This window comes from Sphaerodactylus townsendi, linkage group LG01 (assembly GCF_021028975.2).
Source record: "Sphaerodactylus townsendi isolate TG3544 linkage group LG01, MPM_Stown_v2.3, whole genome shotgun sequence".
NCBI lineage: Eukaryota > Metazoa > Chordata > Lepidosauria > Squamata > Sphaerodactylidae > Sphaerodactylus > Sphaerodactylus townsendi.
In genome coordinates, this window is record NC_059425.1 from 107,023,691 (window position 1) to 107,050,746 (window position 27,056).

Here is a 27,056-nt window from a genome sequence, read left to right on the forward strand (position 1 = left end):
TTGTAAAATGTTAGAAGGTTGCAACAAACAAAGCAGCACTTTTCTGTGGCTGGGGCAATTACTTGGGAGTGGAATGTCTCCTAGACTTCACTATTCAGGGCAGATTGAGATACTTTCTCTTATTCTAAATCCCAGTATTTTAATGTCACCTCATCTTCCAAGCCTTCAAGGAACAGAAAGTATGCTCCACTAGATTCACATGACAAGTAGTTATCAATATTGCAATAAACATTGCATAATGCATACACACCCACCCACCCACATATATAAAATACAACATAAGAAAGAACAAATACAACATAACAAAGAAAATATCCAACTATCTTTATTAATTTAACTAAGTGGTTCTCAACCATGTTGAATTTTGAGAACAGGCAGTGGGGATCCCACCAAAATGGCTGCCAGGAGGCAATGGCTGAAAAAGGAATTCAGTCCAATCAACAAAACACTGGGAAGTAATAAGCCAAGCATACTCGTGTGATATAGAAAGCTTTTTCAAATAGGCAATGCCTGCAGACATTCTGGTACATCAGCCTGCAACACAAGAATACAGCGCCAACACAATGCCACAAAGGGCTGGTGGAACAGTTGGTATGCCCAAACCAACCCATTCGTTTATTGGCATTGCAAGTTGGGTAGCCCAGTCCAGATGGAGGGGCCAAATGAGCTGTGGGAACGGTCCTGGGCTCCACCAACATGTTTGCCCGCTCCTCCTGTGCAAGAGGCACCCCTGTCGGTGGAGAGGGCAAAGGCACTGGCAGCCAGGCACCCCACAGCTCTGCAGTGGAAAAAGCTGGAAGTAGGCGCTGTCATGAAGGAATGCTGGTGTCCAAGCAGACTCCTGTGCAAGGGCAGGGGTGTGGGGTGGAAGAACTGGGACGTTCCCAGGGGTGGAGCCGACTGAAGTCAGTTTCTACCAGTGGTCCAGCCCACTGTTAAAGTTTCAGACTTACACTGCACTTTGGCGCAGCATAATCCTACTTCAGTTATGGGGCAATTTGGGTGGCAGTAGGGTTTTTGAATTACCCTCTTTTCTGTGCCACATGAAGCCCCTGTGGAGGTGGTGCAGCACTGCCTTTGCTGTACCATCCCAGTCACATCCATGCTCTCCTCTCCCATCTGGATTGCACTGTTAGAACAAGGCCATTCAATTTACTAGAATGTCTACTTATTCTTGGCCTTCGGAAGCTACTTTTAAAAACAGAAAACAGTCTTATTTTTGATCCATCTTTAATTACTAATGGTTAAAACTGGCCTTCCTATCACTTCGATTTATATATTTTAAAAAGCATGGGTATTCCGTACTTCCTAAGACTGATGCAGAGCCAGCACATTTAGAACCACTTCCAGAAAAGTTTAGGCAAGGCCCTTGTGAAATATTCTATAACAATTTAAAGTTCTTAGGTTTCTTGTGAGACTGCCAATGTCTCAGATTATCTGCAGCTCCAGATTCTTCATGTCGCTAAAATTCTTTCCCACAATACACTGTAGTCATTAACACTGCTGTCAAACTCTTAACTGTATCATGTTAGTACTGAATGTGGGGAAAGGATTTAATTTATTCAAGAGCTAACTAGCTTGCAATTGCTTTTCTTGCTGATATTCCAGGGTACAAATTCAAAAGAGAAAGGTCCCTAGTAGCAGCAGGAAAATGTATAGAGAAAAACCTCATAGAAACAGCCAAGTTTAATTGTGATGAATAAAGAGTACCATGGTGACTAAATTCTACTAGGATGAAGAGACGTATTTTTTCCTAGAAAAACCTGAAACAAATCAGTTTGTCTTTACCCTAATAAATAAATGTAATACCCACATTAAGGATCTAAATGAAAGCAGAATTAAAGCTGAAGTCCTAGCAGTTAAGCTAATAGCAGGCTGTTACGTCAGGCTTCACAGATCTTTGCCTACTGCAAAAGCAGCTCTCAGGTTCTGTTTATATGTGCTGCAGCGCTTCTCCCAAGTAAGCATCTGATTTAGAAATAGTTTCTTGCTAGTAAATTTAAGAGGTGATAAACCTTATTTGACTCCATAAAGGATGCTGTCGGAGAGAACTGGACCAACCAATCACTTCTTTTAGCTCTGCAAAGGGAATGGTTAAGGACCATTTAGCAACGCCGATTTATGTCTTGCAATCTACGAATGTACATTCAGACCTTCTTTATGTGATGATAATTTTGTTCTCCAGGTAGACACAAAGAGGCCTTCTAGGCAAACAACACAATGACTCATAAACCCTTTTAGCCATCATGCAGTTTGTTATTTATATCATTTCTTTAATCACATTTTCCACATGATTGGCCTTTTGTTGTCAACCAGACATTTATCAGGCCCCTAAGCCAGAGCAGCCCCTTCCATCTGATCTTCCCACCCATGTTATTGGTTCAGAAAGTGGTACTGACATAAGGACAAAACAGAATAGACTATACAGCTTGGACAGCTTTTGATTGCTAACACAATCTCCTGTTTCAGTTGGGCAAGCACTCAGAGTACTACAGATGATCAAATGCTATATTAACAGCTCTGCAAAGTGCTTTGCACCTTTCCAAATGGTAAATGTATTTAACGTTGAATTAACTGAAATGCCAGTCAGACAGGGACATTATTTACTTTGCTCAGTAATCTACTTTCTTTCTCATCAGTATAATTTGGACAACAGCAAATCCTTAAATATTTAATCACTTTTTAAATTTCTTTGTCCTTCTAAAGATCATAAATATATGAAGAAGCACTCCCCCCCACCCCACCCCAAAAAAACCTTAGGACAATTTGATTAAGTATCTAATGCAGTAAGTGGAAAAGGTTCTACGGGCAATAACATCCTAAAGCTGTTAATTCACATTTTATTTACATAAAATCAACCTTTGTAGAACTTAGATTTCATTAAAATGAAAATTCAATTTTTATACTAGACAAAGTACATAATCTAGACTAATAATTAGAGCTTGGCAGTGGCAGATGACAAGGTGGTCTAGTTGAACATTAGATACCGGCTAGCAATGAGAAAGCTTGTTTCTTTAAAACAAATCAACAAATCAACAAAAAAAGGTTGAGAGCCACTGGCCTAGGCCAAATATTAGTGGCTATGTCAAGAATGCTCTAAACCTCAGGAAAGGTCAATTGGCCTGCACCTGACCCATCTAAACATTCATAATTCAATGTTGCATAGTCCAGATTCAATACCTTAGCCATCCAAAAGAGTTTTCTGAATGTCATGGCTATTGTGGGTTTTCCGGACTGTGTGGTCATGGTCTGGTGGTTTTCGTGCCTAATGTTTTGGCCACATTTTGGCAACAATCCTCTGAAGATGCCAACTATAGTTGTGGGCAAAATGTTAAAATGAGCTAAAACGACTAGACCATGGCCACACAGCCCAGAAAACCCACAACAGCGAGTTGATTCTAGCTATGAAAGCCTTCAACAATATATTGTTCTTGATATATCTGAAACTTTCAACAGGCACTGGCATGCACAAACACTCTGCTGCCTCTTCAGAGTCATGATCAGTATCTTCCTACAGATCTGACAGTGGATGATTGGAAGTAGGCTGAGTTAGATCCTGGCTGGAAGGTATCACGCGCATTTCTCTGAATACTGAGGTGGGACGGATGGTGGTTGATGTCAAGAGGGAAAACCTTCAGCAGGAATCCAGTGGAGCCAAGGAGGGATGTATGCAGAAGGATAAAACCCCAAAGATCTTCAGAGTACCACTGGGAGAGTAGTGAAACGTCCTGAGGTCAATGGTAAGGAGGCACTGCCTGCTTTTTATGACCAATGCTCCTTAGGTGAGGAGAAGGAATCTCCCTGACTTCTCTGTCTCATTCAGCTACTCCCAATGAGAGGAAAAGAGTCCAAGGCAGAGTCTGACATTCAATGTCAATGAAACACATTTCAGAGTCAACTGAGATCAGCGTCAAGGATCAGCCTCTACGTCAAGGTTGTGTCAGTGCAAAGTTTTTTGGTCCTGAGGTGAATGTGTCCGATGCCAAGATGACTGGTAGTCTTAGTGTTAAAGAGATTGCAAGGGGAGGTAGCCTGGCACATAGAAGTAGACTGCTCACACCAACGAGATTGTTGGGGCTTACCACCTTAGTCAAGGCAGGTGGTAGCACTGAGCCCTTTCCCCAGACAGAGCAAGCAATCGAAGTTGGCCATTTTCATGCCACATTATTGGCACTCCTCTAATAGAATCCTCCTCTAATAGAATAAATACCTTGGCACGATCTAATAGCTGTGGGGGGGGGGGGAGATTCTCTCCCCATGGTGGCAAAGAAAGAACTGAGGAAAGAGCGGTCTCCCTGCCTCAGTCATGTGACCATTTAGGCAAGAAAAGTCTTGGCTCCAGAAAATTCTTGAAAGCTTTAGAAATGTAATCTCTGTGGTTATCCTGAGATGGCATAGAAGACAGGAAGATGAGCACGTGCTTCTCCGTTTACCTAATTTAAAGCCAAGTCATATTTTTACAAGCACTTTTCCAACATATTGCATAATTTATCTACTGTATACTATTTCTGTGGGATGTGCTGATGATCAGCAACACAAACATGTTCAAAGGAGTCAGAATATTAATTACATTAATCAGCAGAACAATCCTATTGATTAACAACCAAACCTTCACATCACCATTAAGAAAATCGCCTTGACCCGTTAGTGAAGATCTGCAGGAAAAAGGAGCGCTTTAGCTCCTGTTTATTCAACTCACCCAAGCCACCTACAGGAAAGATGGGAAGATACACTGTCAGACAGTGCATCAGGATGAATCCCTGTTACTAAACAATAACAGGCTGTCACAGGAGAGTGCAGAAATTGATTTAATGTATAGCTGACCTCCAGCATTTACATCATATACCATAAGCAGTAATTATCAGCGATGACAAATTGCTTTCCATCAAAATCTATGACATCATTCGACTAATTTATTTATGAGCATTTTATCTTGCTTTTCTGTATGATTTGGAGCTCTAATGAACCTAACAATAAGTTCCATGTAAAAAGAATGCGTGCAGTCATTAAAACAACATCATCAATGGGAGCAGATCCATATATTAGATGCCGATGAGCAAGAATAGTTATATGAAACAATAACAACCTAATAACTGTTGCAAATAAGTAAGCAATACTAGTACTAGTTCAAAGAAAATCCCTTAAGACAGTGGTTCTCAACCTTCCTAATGCCGCAACAAACCCCATTTGCAAACATTATTTTACATAGCGCACTATGGAAGGTGTTTACTCTCTGAAATCCAACAGCAGCAATATTCATTTGCGAGTTTTTCATTCATTTGCTGCACTTAGCAGAGGCAAAAACTCCATCTCATGTATATCACTCCCTTTACAACCTCAACACATGGAGCTGTGTGCTGTCTGTCTATTTAGTATGGAGGGCTAGGAAATCGTCTGCTAATACATGCTTAGGACTTTACTTTAAATTTTGGATGTTTAACCATAATACTAGCAGGAATGTTCTACTTAGGGGATAATTTACAGATTGTATGCAGTTGTGTAAACTGTCTTGTGCTGTAGTCAGTAGGTGCTATTAATAATGCCCAGACTGAGTTAGGATTACTCAGAGTGCCACCCTAAATTTATTTTTGGGGTCCCAAGCAGCTTTCTTTAGTCCTAGTCCCTCTGCTCCTTTTTTTGCTTAGTGTCATTAAAAAAAATACTTCTATCAGCTTCAGGATAGAACCATCAAGTGTCTTCCAAAAAACATGCTTAGGTACAATACAATATTGCATTCTTGAATATCATGGAAAACTGGTTTGATACTTTTCTTCTGTTAACTATTTTATCTTTTTTGTAAAGTAAATATCTAATGTTGATTTCATGACAGAAATGCTGTAATTTCCCTTGTGTAGAAGTAGAGCAGAGAGGTCCATATGCTTAACAGTATATTATAGACTGTCTAAACTACCCTTAAAAATTAACATTTTAAAATAGTTTCTTCTAAACATAATTCTGCATTATAAATCATGAATTTATTGTTGAGGGTAGTATTATGGCATGCTTGGACATTACAGCTGGCTAGAAGAAATAAAATACGGTTTGCTGACCTGTCCAAATATTCCCATCTTCAAATCAACCCAAACTGATTCCAGTCTTTTTGAATACAAAACAGTTGCAAGAAGCTAGTCAGCTCCTCCATAAAATGCTATCTTTTACAAGTTCATTTTATTCTGTTTTATTGTCAACAACCATTTTTTTGCTTAGTGTCATTATAAAAAAAATACTTCTATCAGCTTCAGGATAGAACCATCAAGTGTCTTCCAAAAAACATGCTTAGATACAATACTTTATTAATTACAAATTATTGCATTCTTGAATATCATGGAAAACTGGTTTGATACTTTTCTTCTGTTAACTATTTTATCTTTTTTCAAAATCGTATAATCAAATCATGGAATATGTGTGCACTGTTATACTGCACTTGTGGCAACTGAAGTAGAGAAGTAGCAGAATACAAGTGCAGACTGTCTTCTTGTAGCAACATTTCAAAAGTGTGTCTTAATCACGTTTTCCCTGACTTTCCCTGACATCTGATTCATTTCCCTGACTTTCCTTAACCAATTTCCATTTTTCTGACTTTCCCAAAGGTCAGACGCGTAACTGCCAGAGGGACATGTGGGGCCACATGCCCCCAGGCACAGACAATTTAAGTGGGTGAGGGGCGGGCAAGTGCGGCAGTGGAACTCCAATGGGGAAGCACGGCTGTTTGCCTGTGACCACAAGCAGTGCTAGAGAGAGCTCCACTGCCCAGCCCCCCTCACCTCACCTCACCTCGCCTCTCCATGGAGCATACCCCCTTCGCACCACCAGCCAGGCATGCCAGGCACAGCAGGGGGCTGAGGGGTGCTCCTCTTGCTGCGCCTCTGCCCAGACACAATACCAGGCAGTTGGCCCCCTGTCCAGTCTGCTGACCAGCTTGCCAGGCAATTTGGGGAAACAGGATGTTAGGACGGCCCCGATGGCTGACAGGGAGGCTGTAAATGGGGCCAGGTGGGATGTGTGTGTGTGTGTGCATGGGGGCAGGAGGGGTGCAAAAATCAGGTCTTGCCCCAGGCTCCAAGGGGGGGCGCGGAATCATCTTGACCTGGGCATCATTTTCTGCCAGTACACCACTGCCACAAGTGGCAGGGGATCTGGTGGATAACGTCGGAAAGCACACACAAAAATCTCGTGTATGTGCTCCATTGCCAGAACAAATGCCTCTGCATCCATGTTGGTGAAGACAGGAAAAATGGAGAATCCTCGCTGCGTGGATGCAACCCTGGTACACAATCTCAGTGTCATCAAAGTGATTATGAGCCCCTTCCAGGGCGGGGGCTGACTCTACCGGTGGAAGGTTTCCACTGGTAGAAAAGCCCTACCGGCTGCCACCAGCCTCTCCCAGCACTGGGACTTGAGGGCAGTCCAGGGGCATAGCTGGAGGAGGAGTTGACATTAGTCAGCTTCCTTCCAGCCATTCATTGGCTAATGCTTGTGGTGGGGAATCCAGATTTATGCAACTAATTCAGCCGCACAGAGGGTTCTCAACAGCACAGAGGCTGTTGTGTTTTGCAAGTCTCCCTGGGCTGCCAGGAAGCCTCTCAGGGAGCGGCAGGGAAGTCACAGTCACAGTGCTGCTGCCACTCACCTCACGTCACACAAAAGACAAAAGTTGGCCAAATTAAATAGTATTTATTTGACAGAAACTTCCAGTTTCTTCTGCAACAGATAATAACCCTTAAACACTTTCTGCACTTTCAGCACTTGGACATTAAACACCAAATAAAATTAAATCTTTAACATTATTATCTATTTTTTAAAATCACACTTTTCTATATTGGATCTTGTTTTGACAGTTCTTAAAAATGTAGAAATATTTGTTGAGACGATTCAAACTGTACAAATACACAATCCTCCTGTGGGTCAAGCCAACCTTTTGAACATTTCTTATTTTCCCCTTTATTTCCTTCTTTTGGATGAAGGGTGACATGCATAGTAATATGAGTTTACAAGTGAAGAACCACAAGAAACTTGCAGAGATAGGTGGGCTTCTCCCCTCCCCCCTCAGTAGCACACTGAGGCTCCCTCTATGTCCCTCTCTCCACCACACGCCAAGGCGTGTTCTCTCTCTCTCTCTCTGACACACTAAGGCTTGTGCTTTCACTCTCTCAACAGCACACCAAGGGTCATACCAGAGAGAACTTCATTGTAGGCATGTTCAAGCCCTCAGATGTGAATCAAATAGCTCTTTGGATCTTTGCCACTTATTAGCATTACCGGCTAAAAAACATACTAGTAAGGTGACCCAATATTCTGACTCAGCCTGTTTGTTCATAAAAGGAAGACCCTGGGGAAAGAGAAAGCACTTCTCAATAGCTGCTGGACAACAAGTAAACATGCTGAAGTTGGCACTTTTCCACTCTTGATCTTGTTATTGATCCTAAAAGTTAGCCAAACAGATGAAAAACAATGTCTGGCAACAAAGTGAAATACTCATTTATTGTTTGAAATTATTATTTCTACTGCAGAGTCATAAACCTTTGTTAGAAAAAAAAGGAGACTTTTCCACCTGAATTTACAGAAGCAATATTTACCCAAAGTTACCCAACAGTTACAATTGAGTGTTTAGTCCAATCAACTGAACCTCTGCATCAGCAAATCTCTTGCTCTTCAAAAAACTTAAAGAATTCGTTGGCAGCAAAGATCATGTGAGTACAAAAACTGTTAAAAGCATTGCCTGGGAGTTGCCAGTATGCTGTCTTCATAAGCTAAGTCTTATGCCAATAATATCTTCCATAAATCAAAAAGACTGAGAAAAAAGGGATGCGAAGCTTAGTTCAATAAGCCCATCCTACTACACATTTTTGACTGGACACATTTTTCAATTTAACCCTCCTGGTTAGTGAAGGGGCTTTTATTTATCATCTATTTTATGTCTGCAAAGACCTACATTCGCATGACTCTTGTATACTCTCACTGAACATCAAAGCTAGCAGAGGAACAGAATATAGCAGTCTCAACATGCACACCTCTAGTCTTTCAAGAATATTTTAGCTGTACAAGGAAAGTTGTGAATCGATTGTGGCAGGGCTGTGGCTCAGGGATAACGCTTCTGCTTCGCATGCTAGAGGCCCCAAGTACAATCCCCAAAATCTCCAGTTAAAAGGATCAGGCTGAGGTGATGCCAGACACCCCTGCCTGAGACCTTGGAAAGCTGTTGCCACTCTGAGCAGACAAAACTGCTTTAATAGACCAAGACTCTAATTCAGTACAAGGCAGCTTCACATGTACCTGGGTAGTCAGACTTAAACATGTTGCCTAAGGTGAGACACACAGTAATCTTGCTGAGTCATTTTCATCAATAAGGCTTACTTCCATCAAATAGTTTGAGAGGGTAGCTCCATTGGTCTGCAATACAGTGGCTAGACTCCAGTCCTTACCAAACAGTAATGCTGTACCATCAAATAAGCATATTCAGGATCAGAAAGTAAAGTGGATTGCTCCAAAGTGTTGAATAGCCTTACGCTGGGGGGGGGGGGGGGGTTTAGACAGAATGAGCCATTTTGTGCATATAATAAGCATAAGCATAAGCATTTTATTGTCATTGTGCACGCACAACGAAATTTACAGCAGCATTCCTCGATGCACACAATTTCAGACTCATACATCATCCTCACTTTCCCCTTCCTCCACCCAACCCTACACAGCCCCAAATACATCAATATGAAGCAGCGGAGTTTAGCATAGCCACAGCTCTAGAGTAGAAGCTGTCTCTAAGCCTCTCTGTCCTAGTTCTGAGGGCCCTGTATCGTCTGCCAGATGGTAACAGTTTAAAAAGAGAGTGTGCTGGATGAGACGAGTCCCTCAGAATATTTTGGGCTTTATTTAGGCTTCGGGAATTATAGATTTCTTCCAAGGAGGGAAGAGGGCATCCGATAATCCTTTGTGCAGTAGTGATCACCCTTTGGAGCGCCTTCCTATTCGCCACTGTGCAACTGGAGAACCATACACAGATGCAGTAGGTTAGGACACTCTCTATAGCACAGTGGTAAAAGGACACCAGAAGTTTTCCATCTAGTTGTTGCTTCCTTAAAAGTCTCAGAAAGTACAGTCTTTGCTGGGCTTTCTTAACCACCGCTGACAGTCTGTACGCCCCAGGTCAAGTCACTTTAATCATAACTTCCAGAAATTTAAAACTAGCCACCCGGCTTCCACTTTGATCTCCATTTATAGTCAAGGGCTGAATTTCTGAGCTATTCCTTCTATAGTCCACTATGAGCTCCTTTGTCTTGTTAGTGTTAAGAACCAGGTTATTTTCCCTGCACCATGAGAGCAGTCGGTCCACTTCATTCCGATAGGCAGACTCATCCCCTCCAGAGATGAGCCCCACCACCATTGTGTCATCAGCAAATTTGATAATGGTGTTACTATGATAGACAGGAGTACAGTCATATGTATAAAGGGTGAACAGTAAAGGACTCAACACACAGCCCTGTGGCGTTCCCATATTTAGAGTAAGAACTGAGGAAACCCGATTTCCCAGTCTAACCCTCTGGGAACGTCCAGAGAATAGAAGTGATCATATAATTAATAGAATTAATTCAATTAATAGAAGTGATCATAATGCTACTAATACAAATTCATAATTTAACTGTACAGGTGAAGATGTGCTAGCCTTCAAAAAACAAAAAAAAACATGATTGCAACCCTCATTTTCATTCAGGTATGTTCAACATGTAGTTAGAAAGGACATTGTTTTAGTAGCAGCAATTGATCTATTTCACTTTATAAAAATCCCAGAACAGCACCTCTAGTAACGTAAGGCTCCTTCATTTTTTTCAGTTACATTAACAGGCATAAAATTATATTCTAATTAAAAGAATTCACTAGTGACATCAACTAATCAATGTCATATATTCAAACTTAAATTATGTGTAAGTAAATCTGATCACTATGAAAACATCTAGCGCTGATGGAACTGTTGTAAACAATCTATGTAACTTGAACACTGCCCCCAATCCAGAGATATGTGCATTCACCAGTTGCCTGTGCATTAACTACTTGAGTTTACTTAGTCCAGGGGTAGGGAACCTGCGGCTCAAGAGCCGCATGCGGCTCTTCTGCCCTTGCACTGCGGCTCCATGAGCCGAGCCGCTGGCCCCATCCTTGCCCGCCCTGCAGGGAGCAGGGCGGACACATCCATGCACTTCTCAGAATGAGCGGAGTAAAAGGTAAAAAAACCCAATATATACAGTGTTATCTTTATTTTAAATGTCAAAAATTATTTGCGGCTCCAAGTGTTTTCTTTTCCCATGGAAAACGGGTCCAAATGGCTCTTTGAGTGTTAAAGGTTCCCCACCCCTGACTTAGTCGCATAACAGAGGGTCACAGCTGCTGGGCATATGTCCATAACCCAAATGCCAGTGGCACTCCCTTGTGCACATTCCTTATTCTCAAGAACAGCTGACACAAAAGTTGCCTATACATAGCTGATAATAAGCTAGAATTTTAACCACTATCACCAGGATCTCACCAACAGGTTTTACATGCTCAAGAGTTCCATTCAGGACACAGGTCTGACCTGCATGAGAGAACCACGCATCACCACCTCATAAATGCAAGAACAAATGATGTTTTAATTAACAATGCTTAGACCAACCAGTCTGAGAACTGGTAATCAACCACTCAGTACCGAATATCTGAATGAGTGCCTGCTGGCACAACACTGGTGTAGCTCTCCCACAAAAACACAGGAAAACATTTTGTGGCTTGCACCTGCTGCGTCAGTATACCAAACCACCCTGAACTCTTCTATGCTGATGCAGGACATTTTAGAATAGCTGGTGTCATAATTTTTTTTTGCTGCAGTACACTTTCGCACCATAATTCCAAGTCCCTTCCTAAACCACTCAGAAATTTTTAGTCACCCAAGAGATTTCAATCAATTTTTCTTTGCAAATAGTCAGAAGTAAACACAAGAAATAAGCAGGAGCTCAAGTAACATAACTGCTGGTCCCCCATGAAACTACACACTGTAAAACATATCAATACACAGTTCAAAGTGTTATTGACTTTTTTTTTCATTTCAAGGGTTCACTTGCACTCTGCTTTCAGGGACATAGAGGTTTTGAGTAAAAGAAGAATACTTCAGAATTTATAGCCAACATAAGAGTGGGGTGGGGAAGGACTGTGATGAAATGTCAGTGTGAAAAATTGCTATCATCTAACTGAAGTGAGACAATTGCTGATCCGTATAGGGAGCCTAAGTCCATGGGGGAGGTGGGGAGAGAAAGAGAGAACTGAACCTCCACTTCAGTTACAGCTACACATTTATCGCTTTTGCTTACATTTGTGTAATGTGCAGCACCACCTGTTGGACAGAATTTTAAAATAATCAGAGGTAATGGAAAAGTTTCCCCTTTGAGTATTATTGCACTATCATGTTTACCTGAAGCAGATGCAAAGCAGCCTGGGATGTGCGGAGACCATATTGTGCTATAAATGACACCCTCGTGGCCTTTAAAAGTACATACTGACTGTCCCACAGTAGGATCCCACTAAATAAAACATAAACAAACAAACAGCTGCTTATACAATGAAACTGCTGAAGGCAATACACTGCACTTTATTCTCTTACATGTAAAACATAGATTAGATCTAGGAAAAATGAGCACTTTAATAGCAAATACAGCAAATGAGTACTGCTATAAGTAGGTGTATTAGATGGTCACACAGAATTCTCTGTTTGAGCACAGAGCAGGGAAAAACGGTTTTTCTCTGTCTAAAAGTCTGATCTTCACTCAGCATTTATTTTACCTTAACCCTATCCACCATGGACTTTCAAAAATATGTTACAGTTCCCTTTCAAAACTTTCAAAGATATGTTACGCACAAATACTTGGAAGACTCATTGAAACAAGAGGGACTTCCTTCTGAGTAAACCTACAACTATGAAATGAAATTTTGTGTCTCAAGATAGATTTAAACACTAAAGCAACATAAAGACAGAAAACTGTCTGCTTCAGAACAGCTTCCATAGCATTAAAAAAAGTCAAATCAGAACAAGAAGTTGATGTTACATTTGTCACTGAAAATAAAACTAAATAAAATGTGTCATCTTCTATTGTAGTAACTTTACAGTGTAGGAGTGTGACTCTAAAGCAGGGGTGGGCAACTATGGCCCTCCAGATGTTCGTGGACTACAATTCCCATCAGCCCCTGCCAGCATGGCCAATTGGCTATTCTGGCAGGGGCTGATGGGAATTGTAGTCCACGAACATCTGGAGGGCCATAGTTGCCCACCCCTGCTCTAAAGCCTACTAAAGACCTACATAATGTTTAGTTTTGCCTATATTAACATGAATCTGAGAATGTTACTACTTTTCCATCCTTGTTGAGGAAACATTCTATTCAATTCAGGTGCCTGAATATTCTGACTTAGTCACTGCTACATAAATATATTACAGTGTCCATTCTTATTGGTTTTAAATTGCTGGTTTCATTTCTCACAGTAAAAATTTTAATGGGAGTTTATGACGCTATGCGGCCTGGACCCAATCCTTCTACAAGAAAGGGAACACCATCAGTTCAGGCTGCAATGAGGATGTCATCAGCTATATAATTCCTGATAAAACAGAGTACCATGATCAGATTCTGGTCCAGACTGGACTCTTTAAGCCAGAGGTTGCTAAAGTAGTAAGCTCCATTTACATCCCAATGACAACAGAAAACAGGTTGCTGAGGAAAGGATAACTGGAGATTATCCATGGACAAAGAAAGGTTACCAGAAGGCTGTGCACCAAACTGGTTGCCTCGTAGAGCCAATGGGGGATCTCAAAAACAGAGTCAAGCTCTTCTCAAGTGCTCCTTGTTAACTCCTATCTCAGCAATTAAACTGCAGTCTCATACCACTGCCTGTCTTCTTCCCACATGCAGTTAATCACTAGTATTTTCCTGTCAGGTTCAGTTGTGGAAGTAGTTAAGTCTGACTTTTAATTTAATATTCTGTAGTTTAGTGCAGAACGAAATATCTGTTATAGGATATGTGTTTGATTTATCCCCTCCTAATATATTTGTTAGGAAACGTATCTGCTGAGATTTTGAAAATGAACGTGACAAGAACCTAACTATATAAACTGAGATGACCATTAGCCCAGCTATGGAAGTAAAAATAGCTCCAGAGAAAAGAAACTGGTTAAGTAAAGGTCCACTTCATAATGATTATGTATCAGATCACAACTGTAAACAAAAACCATGAACTTAGGACAAACAGGAAAGAACCTGGCCCCTTTTTAAATAAAAATTTGGAACCTTTCAAATCCACTGAATAGTTTAAAAGAGGAGGTATTTGAATGCATTTAGCTCCATATAGTTTCTGCCCTGCTTTATTTTCTTCTGCTTTTAGTAATATTAAGCTGTTATATTAACAATGGTTGTACATATATTTGTATAGTTTTTGATTTATTTTGTTGTGTGAAAGAGCTGTGATTCATGGTGACTCTGTAGGGTTTTCCAGGAAAAAGAGAACAGAGGTGGTTTGCCATTTCCTGCCTCTGTACAGCAACCCTCAGCTTCCTTGATGATCTCACATCCAAATACTAACCAGGGTCAACCCTGCTTAGCTTCTGAGCATGGACTATTCAGTTTAGGGAGGGTTTTTTGTGTACAGCTACATATAGTACATAATGTATACATAAGGCAGATTTAAGGGGGTTTTTTTAGTGACTGCAAAATGTTTTTAAAAGGAAAAAAATACAAAAAAATACATTTGCAATAAGCTGTACTGGGACCCCATGCTGTGAAATTTCTTGGGGAAATAATTAGCTAACTGCACATTATGTGGTAAGAACTGAATATTAATGATGTCATATAATGACTGAAAAGTAAAATCATACCATTTTTGCTGTTTGATCCCATGATCCAGATACTATTAGCTGTTCTCCTCTAGTCTGGCTCCAATCAACACTGTAAACCTGGAAGTATTACATGAATGTGAGTTTACATACACAACAAAACATCCAACTTTGATCATTTATATACAGAACATTTTCATCTGTCCTTCCACAAATGGCCTATATTTAGTATTAAAGGAATGAAAATGTATATCCTTCTAAAATATGCACATATGTTGCTTTTGTGACTTCTGTTGCAAACCAAAATTCCTAGAACAGATCTTTTCTTTATTCAACACCAGGAATGAAACAGTCCAAGCAGTATTTCACATACTATGTAAAGATAAATTGGAATACTCTACTCATGGATAATCGATGGATCCATTTGGTTTTCTGACAACTCTGAAGATTTTCCAATTGGTGGGGATGACAGCAAAGTCAAATAATTATTTGGCCTCTGGTGATTGGAAGGCCATACAAATTATAAGCACAATATCTGTTGTAAAGAGCAGGGAATAAATCTAAATAAATAAAAATCTCATAAGCAGACTCAAAAGGACATAGAACCCTCTGGTTCTTCAGAGAATTGGCAGATCTTTTGTTCATTAGTTGGTTTCTTTATATTGGGGTGTGGTTGGGAGTAGGGGGGTTGGCTGTAATGTACCAGAATTTAAAAGAGACTTGTGCCAGTTATGCTCCCAGGAACAAATGAAAACTGTCTCCTAGTTGTGATATTTGACTTCTTTAAGATGACTCTTGGGTTCCAGATGGCGGCCATACTGGGCAACAGAGACATCCGCTGAACTGATATTTTTGGTCACTGCACTTTGCCCCCAGCATACTTGGATTTCTCATCCCTCCCCTGAGATTCCACAAATATCTGAATAATAGCTTCCTTATGAAATGTCAAGTGTGATAGATATAAGCAGCATGCAGAGATAGAAAAGCATGACTGTAAAATGTTAATCCCACAAAGGCTGAGTGTGTCAGTGACAGACTGGGATTGGATGGGGTTAGGAAGGTAGAGCTTCTGGTAGAACTGTAAGGGTTGGACTCTGAGATCCAGAGTAATAAACATCTATAGTGCCTGTGAATACACCTGCAGTGTTGCCAGGGAAAGAGTATTGGGGGGAAAGGACCATACTCTAGTCAGAGAGGGGAATTATCTTCTAGAGAGAGAAGAATTCATAGCCCAGGATCTAATAACAGAGCTAGTTCATATTTTGGGCAGAGTAGGTAGAACTGAGGAAACCGCCTAAGTGAGAGCTGGTGTCAGAAAGGTCAGGACCACAATTTTACAATGCTTGTGGGAGAAGGACCCCCATCCCTAGTTCTAAGGAGGAATTGCTTCAAATGCTGTGAAGTGATCCTAAAGTTTGGGGAAGCCTGAACGGAAAGGAAGTTGGGTGAATATTCTTTTACTTAGAGATAACAGGCACCAGAGTTCCACACATGAACTTCTGGGTATAAAGCTGTGTAACTTCTAGAAAGTCTTCCTTACTTCAAAGTATTCCAGAACTCTGTGACAAACTCAAATCACACACATACACATATATCTCACAGAAGAAAAGTAGAAGAATTAGGGAACATTTCTTGCCCATCAGTAGAAGGGATGTGTGAGAGATTTTGCCCCTTGTCATCCCTTGCCTTCGAATCAAGTACTACTTCAAACAGGCACCAGATTTCACAGTCCAGAGGCTACTTTCTAACCACGAAGACAGCAACTTGAAAGGGTGGAAGATGAACTGTGCAAACACAACACACCCATTTGTGATCTCACTGTGTGCCTCTATGTCAGATGGATATGACATCTCAAGTAGGTTACAAGATACTCTAGTTCTGATACCATCTCTTCAAATTGATCACCCACTTTCATGTATTTTTCCTAGAAGGAGGGACGGCTAGATAAATTCCCAAGGATAGCAATACTAATTTCTCCCCTTGTCTAGCAATAGTAATTTTATCGATTAACTAGGCTATATGGAGAAATTAGACTTAAGATGCAGAATTTAAACCTCAGGTTGATACATAGAAAACTTTATATTCTCAAAAGAAGAATTCATGGTTAGTTATTATGTAGGGTTTGTGGAGCGCTAATTCTGAGGATGGGGAAAGCAAAAATAGTCTGAGTGCATGACACCTACTTAACATGTTCAGTTTTGAGCCACCCACAATACTCTTAAATTGCCTGTGACACAACCTGAGCATCTGAATCAGTTGGCTTGGTCAGCCTGGCATAGTAGTCACACAAACTGCTAGATTATAGAAATCTGTACTAACCCACCTGCCTGAACACATCTATATCCACTGTTTATGGTTTAAAAGAATGAAAGTATAGTGCTGTGTGAAGTTTTCCTTCTTGGTTATCTGCAGAGAAGTCTTACTTGGCATAATACAGCAGGGAATTGGCTAGCCAGCCGCTAATTCTAATGTTTGCATGCATTGCAACTGGTTACATCTAACAATTTAAAATCAGATCCTAAACATTCACAGCTCCAGTCTGTCACCTGACTTCATAGAAAAATATGATTACAGTCAAACCTACTTTATTTCAAGTGAAGTGCATTAAGGGCAAGATTGACTGCAGCAGGATTACAGCTAACCTTTTATCTGATAATGAAGAACTATATAATGTTTATATTAAATTGTTTTTGCTATTGATGTCAGAAGGAGCAGGACTTATCCTGAAAGTAGAAAGCTCTCATTCCTGTACTACTATATCTGAAACAAGAATTTTGATAAGAGCATTAAACAGAAATGAATAAAAAATAAGACATTCTTCTAAATCATTATCTGGGTTTACTAAAAGATAATTGCACCCATATCCAGAGCCACCATCTTTGTAACAGGATATTTAAATGAGCCAGAACAGTCCTTTATATATCTTGTTAACATACATTCTATTGCAAATGTTTCTTTAAGTTCTCCATCCCAATTAGTTTTAGTTTCCCCAAGCATTGAAGTCAACTAGTAACCTACTTTAGCCCTTTAAAATAGCAAATTAACATTATAAAAATCAAGCCACTCCCTACATTTTAGTGGAGGGAGACTGCTATTAAAATGCTCCAAAACTCAGAGTACGTAGAACAGATTCTCTCGCCAAAGCTAACCTGGTAAATTAACATTATACAAAATCAAAAAGGATTCATTTTCTTTGAGTCATGGGCACTGAATGTATCTTGCATATCCAAAGCTCACAGCAGAATACATCTCCCTCCTCTTTTCTCCCAGGTTGCATAGCACATCTGCTCTATGTACTGTTGGTGTTCCCATGCACTGATGCTCTGACATGGGTACTAGACACTTTATGGCAGTGCACAGGAAAGAAAAATATTAAGCTATAAGTGGTATGTCCAAGCAGTTTCTTGGTGGTGTTTGAACAAGCCCAATGTGATGGACCTGGATCAAATCAGCAGAGTTTATAACATACAGAAGCTTTCCAGAGTTCACCAAACCAGATGCTTCAAGGAAGAAATAAATTGGTGGCATTGAAAGCAGTTTTAAAATAAGTCTTCCCAAAGCAGCAAATTTCTCCTTAACTTCAGACAGTTAGCAGTTCTTTTATTCTTTTTTACTGGGTAAGTAAATCATATGATCAATACTACCCTCAGCAGATGGTAGCTGCAGCAAAATTAGCTATAATTCTTGACAGAAATATTTTCAGATATTAGAAGGCCAGCAGAACATTATGACTCATTGCAGTTCTGTGAAAGCCAAACTGCTGCAAAGTCTGCAGGAAAAAAAGTTTGCCATCTTTACAAGAGTCAATAAGTAATAACTCATTTTACCAGGCGGAGGTTGTATGATGTAGAAGTAGCACATCCTACTGATTGCTGCAATTTCCTAAAATCTTTCCAGTACAGTCTCAATATTATAGAACTCGAACATTATTTATGTTGTTTCTATGGCAGGCTGAATACGATGAATTCATGAGGTTGGATTTTTCCAGCCTTCTCCTCCCCGCCGCCAGCCCTCCTTCTCTTCATTCCAAATTCCCCGCTGAGAGTCAAAGTTTCCTTTTAAATATAGTATACTGTGGCACAAGAAACTGCAATAACCGTGCTGAAACAAGGTGAAATCAGCCATCTTCTGAGTGAGTGGCAAGTTTGTGGGATACAACCCAGCTTTCTGAATGATGAAAAGATAAATTGTCTGCCAGGGGCTGACAAAAACACTTAACTAAATAGATATGGTAACATTTGAAAATGTAAAGGAAATGCAGAATAGGATACACTGCAATTGTCTAAGGATGCTGTTTTTAACTCTCTGAATATTCCCATAACTGTAAGCTGCTGTATTGCAGTCAAAAGCTCTGCTCACAACCCAAGTTTGATCCCAATGGATCAGGTAGCCAGCTCAAGGTTGACTCAGCTTTCTATCCTTCCAAGATCAGTAAAATACCAAATACCCACAAAAAGTGTTAACTCTTAGTTTTTCCATCACTTTTTTCAGCAGAGTAGGAAAATGTGGAGCAAGACTTATTTTGAGAGAGATTAACATGAAAGGTGACTAGGAGGACGTGGACTGATGAAATGGATGGACACAGAATTCCATTGACAATGCCCAACCCCCTTCCTTTGGTTTATTCACAAACCAGTAGGACTGCATTCAGTACAATTTTACTGGTGTCTCCAGAAAAGGAAGTATAATCACAACAATATATTTAGTCTACCTCCTGAGTGTGCTCCTTAAAGATCTGCAGTGGACCTGTGGGTTGTGTTGTATCCCAGATTTGTAAAGATCCATCCCCACTGCAAGTGACCAGCACATGTTCATTGTTCTCACTCCATGTCACATCAAATAGGCCATCGTTCCAGTCGAAACTAAATGAAAGAACCCAAAATATTCATCCCAAGAAATGCTTATATTAGAATTCATTTAACACAATTAAGATACACAGTTCTCAGCCTAAACTTTTGAATATGGTGAATCAAACAGTTCTCTAATTTAGAGTCCGTCACTCTTAACCACTCCACCACACTGGCTTTCTAAAGCACAGAACACTATCAGAAAACCAATAGCAAAACCAAATTCCAGACCAACAAATTTAACTACTGACAGCATACTTGTCACAAACCAAAAAAGCAAGAAGAAAAAATGTCGAACAAGAGTCTTGGTAAAGCAGAACTGTTGTCTAAAGAGCAGCATGCTAGGCACCGGAAGTCTAGCTACAGGGAATGAGATTTCTAAGCATCACAGCTGTGAAGACCACCTCTGAAGTTCACCCTCCTTGCATTTGCAGCTGAGGGCATACAAGTGGAGCCTCAAAAACTGGTCATATCGTTATAGTAAAAAGTACTTGTACAAAAGGATAAACAGTACTACCTCCTGAGTAGATTAATCCCAGCATCACTTTGTTCCAATATTACCAGTGTTCCGCAACCTGAAATAGAAGACAATTAGAAATTACATCATCTATATATACAAAAAGCAAAACATGAGTTTCTTCCTGATGGTCTACCACAGGAACTGACGTGTTAGCTCCTCTAGGGGTTTTAGCCACTGCTTAGTCAGTCAAGGTGAGGCGTGTTTTAAAGCCTCTCTCGCTACTGGCACCCCTCCTGGAGCCACGAAAACCTCCTCCTTATAGAGCCCATGCCACTGCCTACTGGCCAGTCCGCCAGCGAATGCTCCCCCCGCTACCCCACTGACCCACTGAAACCTCCTGCTGCCTCTCCCAACGCACCAGAAGAAGCCTCGCTGCCAGGTTCCACTTACTGCACATGCACCCAGACGCTGTCCCACTCCAGACCACCGCTGCAGCTCCTATACTTGTAGTACGCCAACACCCCTCCTGCAGCTACGCAAATGCGACCTTGCTCCACCAGACACCACCCGGAACACAATGAGCGGCAGCAGCAGCCTCCCCCCACCCCAACTTACTTTTGCGTGCCAAAACAGAATGCCCAGACTCGCTCGCTCATCAGTCACCACCCCGCCCGCCCTGCACAGCTTTCACGGCCCAGCCACCTACCCGCCTCATTACTTTCCGAACCATTGCAGGTACCCCTGCTTATCAGTCTGCCAGGAACGCTCCACCCACTTACCCATGACCCACCTGAAACCTCCTGCACCCACCTCTCCCAAAGCGCGCACCCAGAAGAAGCCTGGCTGCTTGGAGTTCCAAAATTTGTGACCAGCAAGCCCTGGGTAATGTGGGAGAGGTGATTTTTCCACAATAACGCAGTAGCCATGTGTACCTTCATTATAGACATATGAAATACCTCAAAACAGAGTGGGAGACTAAACTGAAATACTTGAAGCACCAAGGATATAGCTGCATTTTGTATGTACAAACTACCCCCTTTTCTGTTGTCAAGTCTCAACTGACTTATATGACTGCTTATGGAGTTTTCAAAGCAAGAGAAATTTAGAGATTTTTGTCATTTTTTTGTCATGACCCTAGACTTCCTTGGTGGTATTCCACCTAAATACTAATCAGGGCCAACCCTGCCTCACTTCTGAGATCTGATGAGACCAGGCTAGCATGGCCATCGGGGCACAAGCTAATTCACAGGATGCTCATGTGCGATGGTTGGACTTATTGTGTTTGAAAGTAGCAATTAGATTTAACCCCATCACTTGGTCTGTTCAATTTGTGTCGACCAGCTGTGAATGCCTGAACTAGTTTGCATCAGGTTTTCTCAAAACTGTGCATGCGCACAGACTACTTAAACAAGCACCAAAGGGCAGGATTTTATGGAATTGAGCTACTGTCTATTTAAATAGCAAGGATGGAGAGGCAGTGGATCAGCCACCTCAAGCTGGCCTGTGCTTAGGAACTCCTCATGCACAAAATACAGAGCTATGCTGTGCTGCCAGATTAAAGAGATGAGAGGAGAACAACTTTTCAGAAGCACTATTTACAGAAGATCAATTGGGCCTAGTCCATCAGAGCTAGTCTGTCAAAAAAGTGCTTCTGTTTGCAAGCTGGTCCTACAAGGCACAGAGTTAGACATATAACTAGGTGTTCGTGCATCCCAACCCACACACAGGGGTTCTTTTAGTCCCAGCTTCAGCACCAGCCTTTGTGGAAGCATATCAATTAAAATAAAAGACAAATCTGGGATGGAACAGATTATTTAAAACCAGGACATAGAAATGGACCGGCATTAAGGTTGGCATGGAAGAGTTGGTCAAGTTTCCATTATGTCTTTCACTTGAGCACTTCTAATAAAAATTCAGCAGTTTTTCCAGTTATCCTGCCGTCGCTATTATTCAGCAGGTGAACAGTCTTTGTATGTACCGAACAACTTTTTTTATTCCCTAGAGCTGGGACAAGTAGGGAGAATCTAGGTAACGCATACCTCGGGCAAGAAAACATAATATGCTCGAAGGTCTCAACAGTATCCTGACAATATGCACATGTTCTATCTTGAAGTGGAATATTCAACTGTTCTTTTAGTGATGTGTGACGAAATGCCCCATTCCCTTGGGACCCACAAGGTCAGAAAACCACATGGTCATCCCATGTCTCTGCTTAGTGATTACTCTCCCTTCCCTTACCCCTGAATTTATCAAATCAATCTGTGTAGTAATTGCTGAAACCAGCCAGTCTAGGAGCACCCCACTCAGATTTGCACATCTAGGACTCTGTATCTGCCTTGCTGTTTAGAAGCTCCACTTAGTTGCCACATTTCCCGCTTTACTTCTACAAGCTAAAATAGGGATGACATATCATACTTCGGCACTTTCAGGTTATTGAGAGCTCATCCACAGGCCCTTCACCACTCCTTGGATAGCAAGTCTGAATAGGAATTGTATGGTGACAGAGTTCACACTTAGAGCGTTCAAAATATAAGAAAGCTTAATAACAAAAATAAAAGTGTACACATGGTCTGTTCAAGCATATGGCTACACAAGGAAACAAAGAAAATGTGAAAACGCACAATCCTCTTACTTTACACTCAGTATTTCTTTTAAATAACATTGAATTAAGATAAACTAGTGATTTTTTGCAGAATTTAAAAGTCCATTGTTACAAGATGGAGTCTGTAGGTAAAGACTTCATTCTTCATGGCTTGAGCCCATCCAAAGAGAAGAACAAGGTGGGACAGAGGCCCCTTCCACACATGCAGAATAATCCACTTTCACAACTGTTTAAAAGTGGATTTTGCTATTCCACACAGTAAAATCCAGCTGCACTGAAAGTGGATTGCATGTGCGGAAGGGGCCAGAATCTTGTCCTGATCATCTGTAATATCCCCCTGAGTGTCCATCCTTCTCTGAGGTAGTTCTGACTCTTCCTGATCAAGAGGAAGAAAAAATTATCTAGACATAGGCTTTTCAGTCTCTATTCCAAAGCGGGACAACCTAAAAAGGTGTGAGATGGTAAACCATTTGCTTTGTGCTCAGAGCCATCTGTAAGAACTGAAAACTGGGTGACTAGGGAATGGATGAACCAATCCTTGTACTTTTCCCTCTGTAAACCATAGATTTGCTTAGAGGCTCCTGTAACATGGACTCAGTGCGTACTCAGTTACTGAAATATAAATGTGATTTATATAGGGTGGAAGATATTTCCCAACACATGTTATAAATAATACTGTATTTTACAAATACATGTAGTTATTTCATATTATGCATCTAAATGGAAGACACGTCTTACAGTCTATAATGATATATAAGAAATAGCAACAATGACTCCCAAACATTATAAACTAGAAATCAAATTCTTGGGGCATTGATAGTCATGCAAGAAGCTGAAGGAGGGGAGAATTTAACAGAAAGGATCGTACCATGATAAAGTCCAAACCATCTCAAGGGGAGTCTCTACCTAAGATGTTCTGTCTGACAAACTCAATGGAAATGAATGGGATCACTGCTATATCCACAGCCACACACACAGCTCCTAGCCACTGGGACTAACACAGGAGAACTTCCAAATGAATTTTGCCATTAACCTTATGGTCAAGAGAAACAATTTAATCATGCTCAAAGTTAATCTCATTGTTCACAGTCCCTACTGCAACTAATACATGTGAAGTGAACAAACAAGTATGGCAGATTTTTTTAAAAAATTTAAAGCCTTTTAAAAGCTCATCTGAATGCAAATCCCTGCCTATCAAAGAGACAAAGATATATAGCACCAGGATGGGAAATCCAGCAGTAGGCAGACAACCAAGGGCCTCCCATAAATTGGATTTTTAACTAAATTTCTCACCCACTTTTAGCCACCAAAGCTGGAGCCTTCCATCCCTGGCCTCTATTGCCTTGCTTTTATTTTTGGGAGGCTTGGGAACTGGGGCTGGGAGCCATGGAAACCACACACATAAACTACCTAAGCTGAGGTACTTTTACTATACTTGGGAGGCTTAGGAACTAGGGCTTGGAAGCCATGGAGCCACCTAGTAGGTGCTTTACTATAAAATTATATAGAGCCAGGATGAGGCAAGAAATGAAGCCTTGGGTAGAACAATGGGATAGGAGTACTGGCCTCTTTTGCCTCTTTTGCCCCTCACTTTCCATTTTGATAGGAGACTTTGTTTTACTTGAGGGCTCGTGTGTCCCTCAGTGTGGGCTAGTGCCTAGAGACAGAGCTGGGCATTCCTATCAGCGGGGTGGTGTGGCTGACTCCCCTTTTAGATCCAATGACGGATTTAGCCGTCCAGAATTGCCTCGGGGAACTGGGTGTCGCTGGAGGTGGAGGCGGCCTGGGGCGATTGTTCCGTCGGGAGTCAGTGGTGACTCCTTCCTTGGCTCCAAGTGTGGACTTCACCGACCTGCCCAGGTCCTTGGAGTCGAGCGTGTACGGAGGAGCCGCGGGCGAGCATCCTGGGGCCAGGAAGCTGGCTCAGTGCTTGAGCCAAAGATAACCGGGGGGTTGAAGTGGCAGAGCCCTCCTCCTTGCGTGGGTAGCTGGGTAGGAAGCCCATGGGCCGGACAGTTCTAGGCGCAGTCGGGTATAACTTTAAGGCCCGGCTATAGAAGGAGGATGCTGGCGGATGAAGTACGCCTCGGCCGTTTCATCTGGCGCTCCGCATACATCGCCCACTTGGCAAAGCGAGCGGCTCTTATGTTTTCTGCGTCGCGGTAGCGGAGGCTCGGTCGCAGAGTCAAGGCCAAGGCAATATTTTCAACAGGCAGGTTCGCGGACCTGCCTGAGAATTCCTCATGCAGGCTGTTGGGACGGTGATACCTGGTGGCATCACCGTTTTCCCCTGGCCAATGATCCGTGGGGCTGGATGGGATTGCGTCTCGGGAACCGGCCTCCAGTTCAGAATCATCTGCTCCAAGGACTATATAGGGTGATCAGGGGCCCTCAAGCTACTATCTTGACTCATTTGGATCCGCCGACTCTGTGGGACTCTTCTTATTTCAGCTGAAGCATGCGAGGTGGTTAGGCGGGTGGGTTATGGGCCCCTGCGCCTTCACTCCAGGTTAGCCTTTTACCATCTCCACCACCACCACCACTTCTATAAGATACCGGACGTTTAAGCGTTGTGCTTATGCTTATCATTTGGCCCTTGACTATCAGTTTTCCCAATATTACGGCCTTAAGTGGAGTTAGCCTGTAATGGAATGTTTTTGTAGAGTAGCCTGTTGTATTATAGGCGTGGGTTACTTGGTAAGCTAGTTGACCAGTCTGGTTTTATACCAGGGTTAGTTAAGGCTAGAGGACTAGTTAAGTTTTAGATAGAGGATTACTGCATAGTGCACCAACTTTGGGAACTAGGGATCCCGTTTTTTGATAGGGCCAAGATTAGATAATGCCGGTAAGTGGCTGACCATGAAATGAGATGCTCGAGATAGTTATACTCGCCCGCCTTCCTGACCTCGATATTTCTCCAAAGAAGCGATGGAGGTTACAGGATCAAGGGATACTCTTCGCCGTCATTGGGTACTAATCAATACCAAGGTCCATCAACAAATAAGACCAGTGCCAGGGACTTTCGAGGGTGCAGCAGGTGGACCTAGCAGGTGTCACGGGAGCCTGGAGTCTTGTGAAGGTGGACCCACGTCGCTTGAAGTCAGCCCCAGGTTCCTTGATGCCTGCCTTCACGATCAGCGAACCGCAGGGCCAGAGGGGTGGGGTGGCATTTGTTCATCCGTGGAAGTCCTATTCCCTTTAGGGCCAGTCCCTATCCCGGAAATCACTGGCATGGAGTGTACGTACAAATTGGATTTGTAGCAAGAGTTGGCTGTTCTCCTGGTATGCGGTCGCCCTGGCCTTTTGAGGGCAATGTCAGCGAGCTGCTGGAGTGTAATTAACCGGTTCAAATTGCGGTTCCCCAAACTTGGTATTCTAGGGGACTTGGCGTCCAGCCGGCGCTTAATACGCCTCATCTTCTGTTGACTTATGGACCTATGGAATTATCATCCAGCCAAGCGTGACCTCATAATTGCTCTAGCCCTGTAGGGCCGGTCCCGCATGCACTGGATTTAGTCTGGGTCAGGATAGACCTGGTAGTATCCTCTGTCGATGGGAGTGCCATGCGTCAAATTACTATACCTTGAAGGTCGGATGGACTGCCTTAGCTTACACCCCAGTCTAGAAGCGGCAGGCCGATTTTACCATATGAGACTATGGATCCATAGTTTCCCTGGAATGCTCCGGGACCCTGAACCACGCGGCGCACTCGATGAGCAGGTGGGAATACAGGATACCGGCTCCTCGATACCATCGATGTTTGTTGCCCCAGCGTCCCTCGCCCCGTTCTGTGTAGCTCCTGGTGATGCTCTGGAGGTTGCGCCAGACGATGAAGATCTTAGGCGATCTGAGAATGTGGAATCTCCGTGAGAGCCGCGCGGGCTTATCTTTCTCGGGGCGTTTACTTAGAAGGATGGCGGCAGAGGGGAAGCGAGGGTTTTCTTCTCCTCCTCCATGCGTACGTCCGCTTTAGCTCTCGCCCAATGAATTATTTTACATTATAATTCGGTCGCAGCCTCCTTATCAGAGGGTCATGGAATTCTCAATTGGATAATATTAGCTACGGGGGCATTTATAGGCTTTTTTTGCGGATAAAGGTTGCGTCTATCCGTGACCCTTCCACCCGTTAGCTACAATTGAAGTGAACTGGGGGACTCCTTGCTGTCTTCTGGCCCGATGTTGGCCCAGTTTTCCCTACTCATTAGAGCCGCTGGGCAGGATATGGCTGCTGTTAGGCCTACTACATATCCCTCTGGATCCGTGCCGTCTTAGAAGCGTAAGCCTGCCAGGCCGAACTCTGACCCCCCACATCT

General features: G+C 42.2%; 1 protein-coding gene across 2 annotated transcripts in view; it reads right to left on the reverse strand.

Annotated features, from left to right (window-relative positions):
- Positions 1–27,056, reverse strand: part of PEX7 (peroxisomal biogenesis factor 7) — a 71,956-nt gene that overhangs the window by 41,044 nt on the left and 3,856 nt on the right. For both annotated transcript variants that reach the window (XR_007243945.1, XM_048489866.1), the window contains exons 2-5: positions 20,199–20,256; positions 19,546–19,696; positions 14,877–14,954; positions 12,431–12,539 (exon numbers count right to left, since the gene is read on the reverse strand). Coding sequence is in view for 1 of the 2 variants with exons in the window: in XM_048489866.1 (XP_048345823.1) it covers positions 12,431–12,539; positions 14,877–14,954; positions 19,546–19,696; positions 20,199–20,256 (396 nt within the window). In the remaining variant the exon portion in view is untranslated. The remainder of the gene's footprint in view (positions 1–12,430; positions 12,540–14,876; positions 14,955–19,545; positions 19,697–20,198; positions 20,257–27,056) is intronic.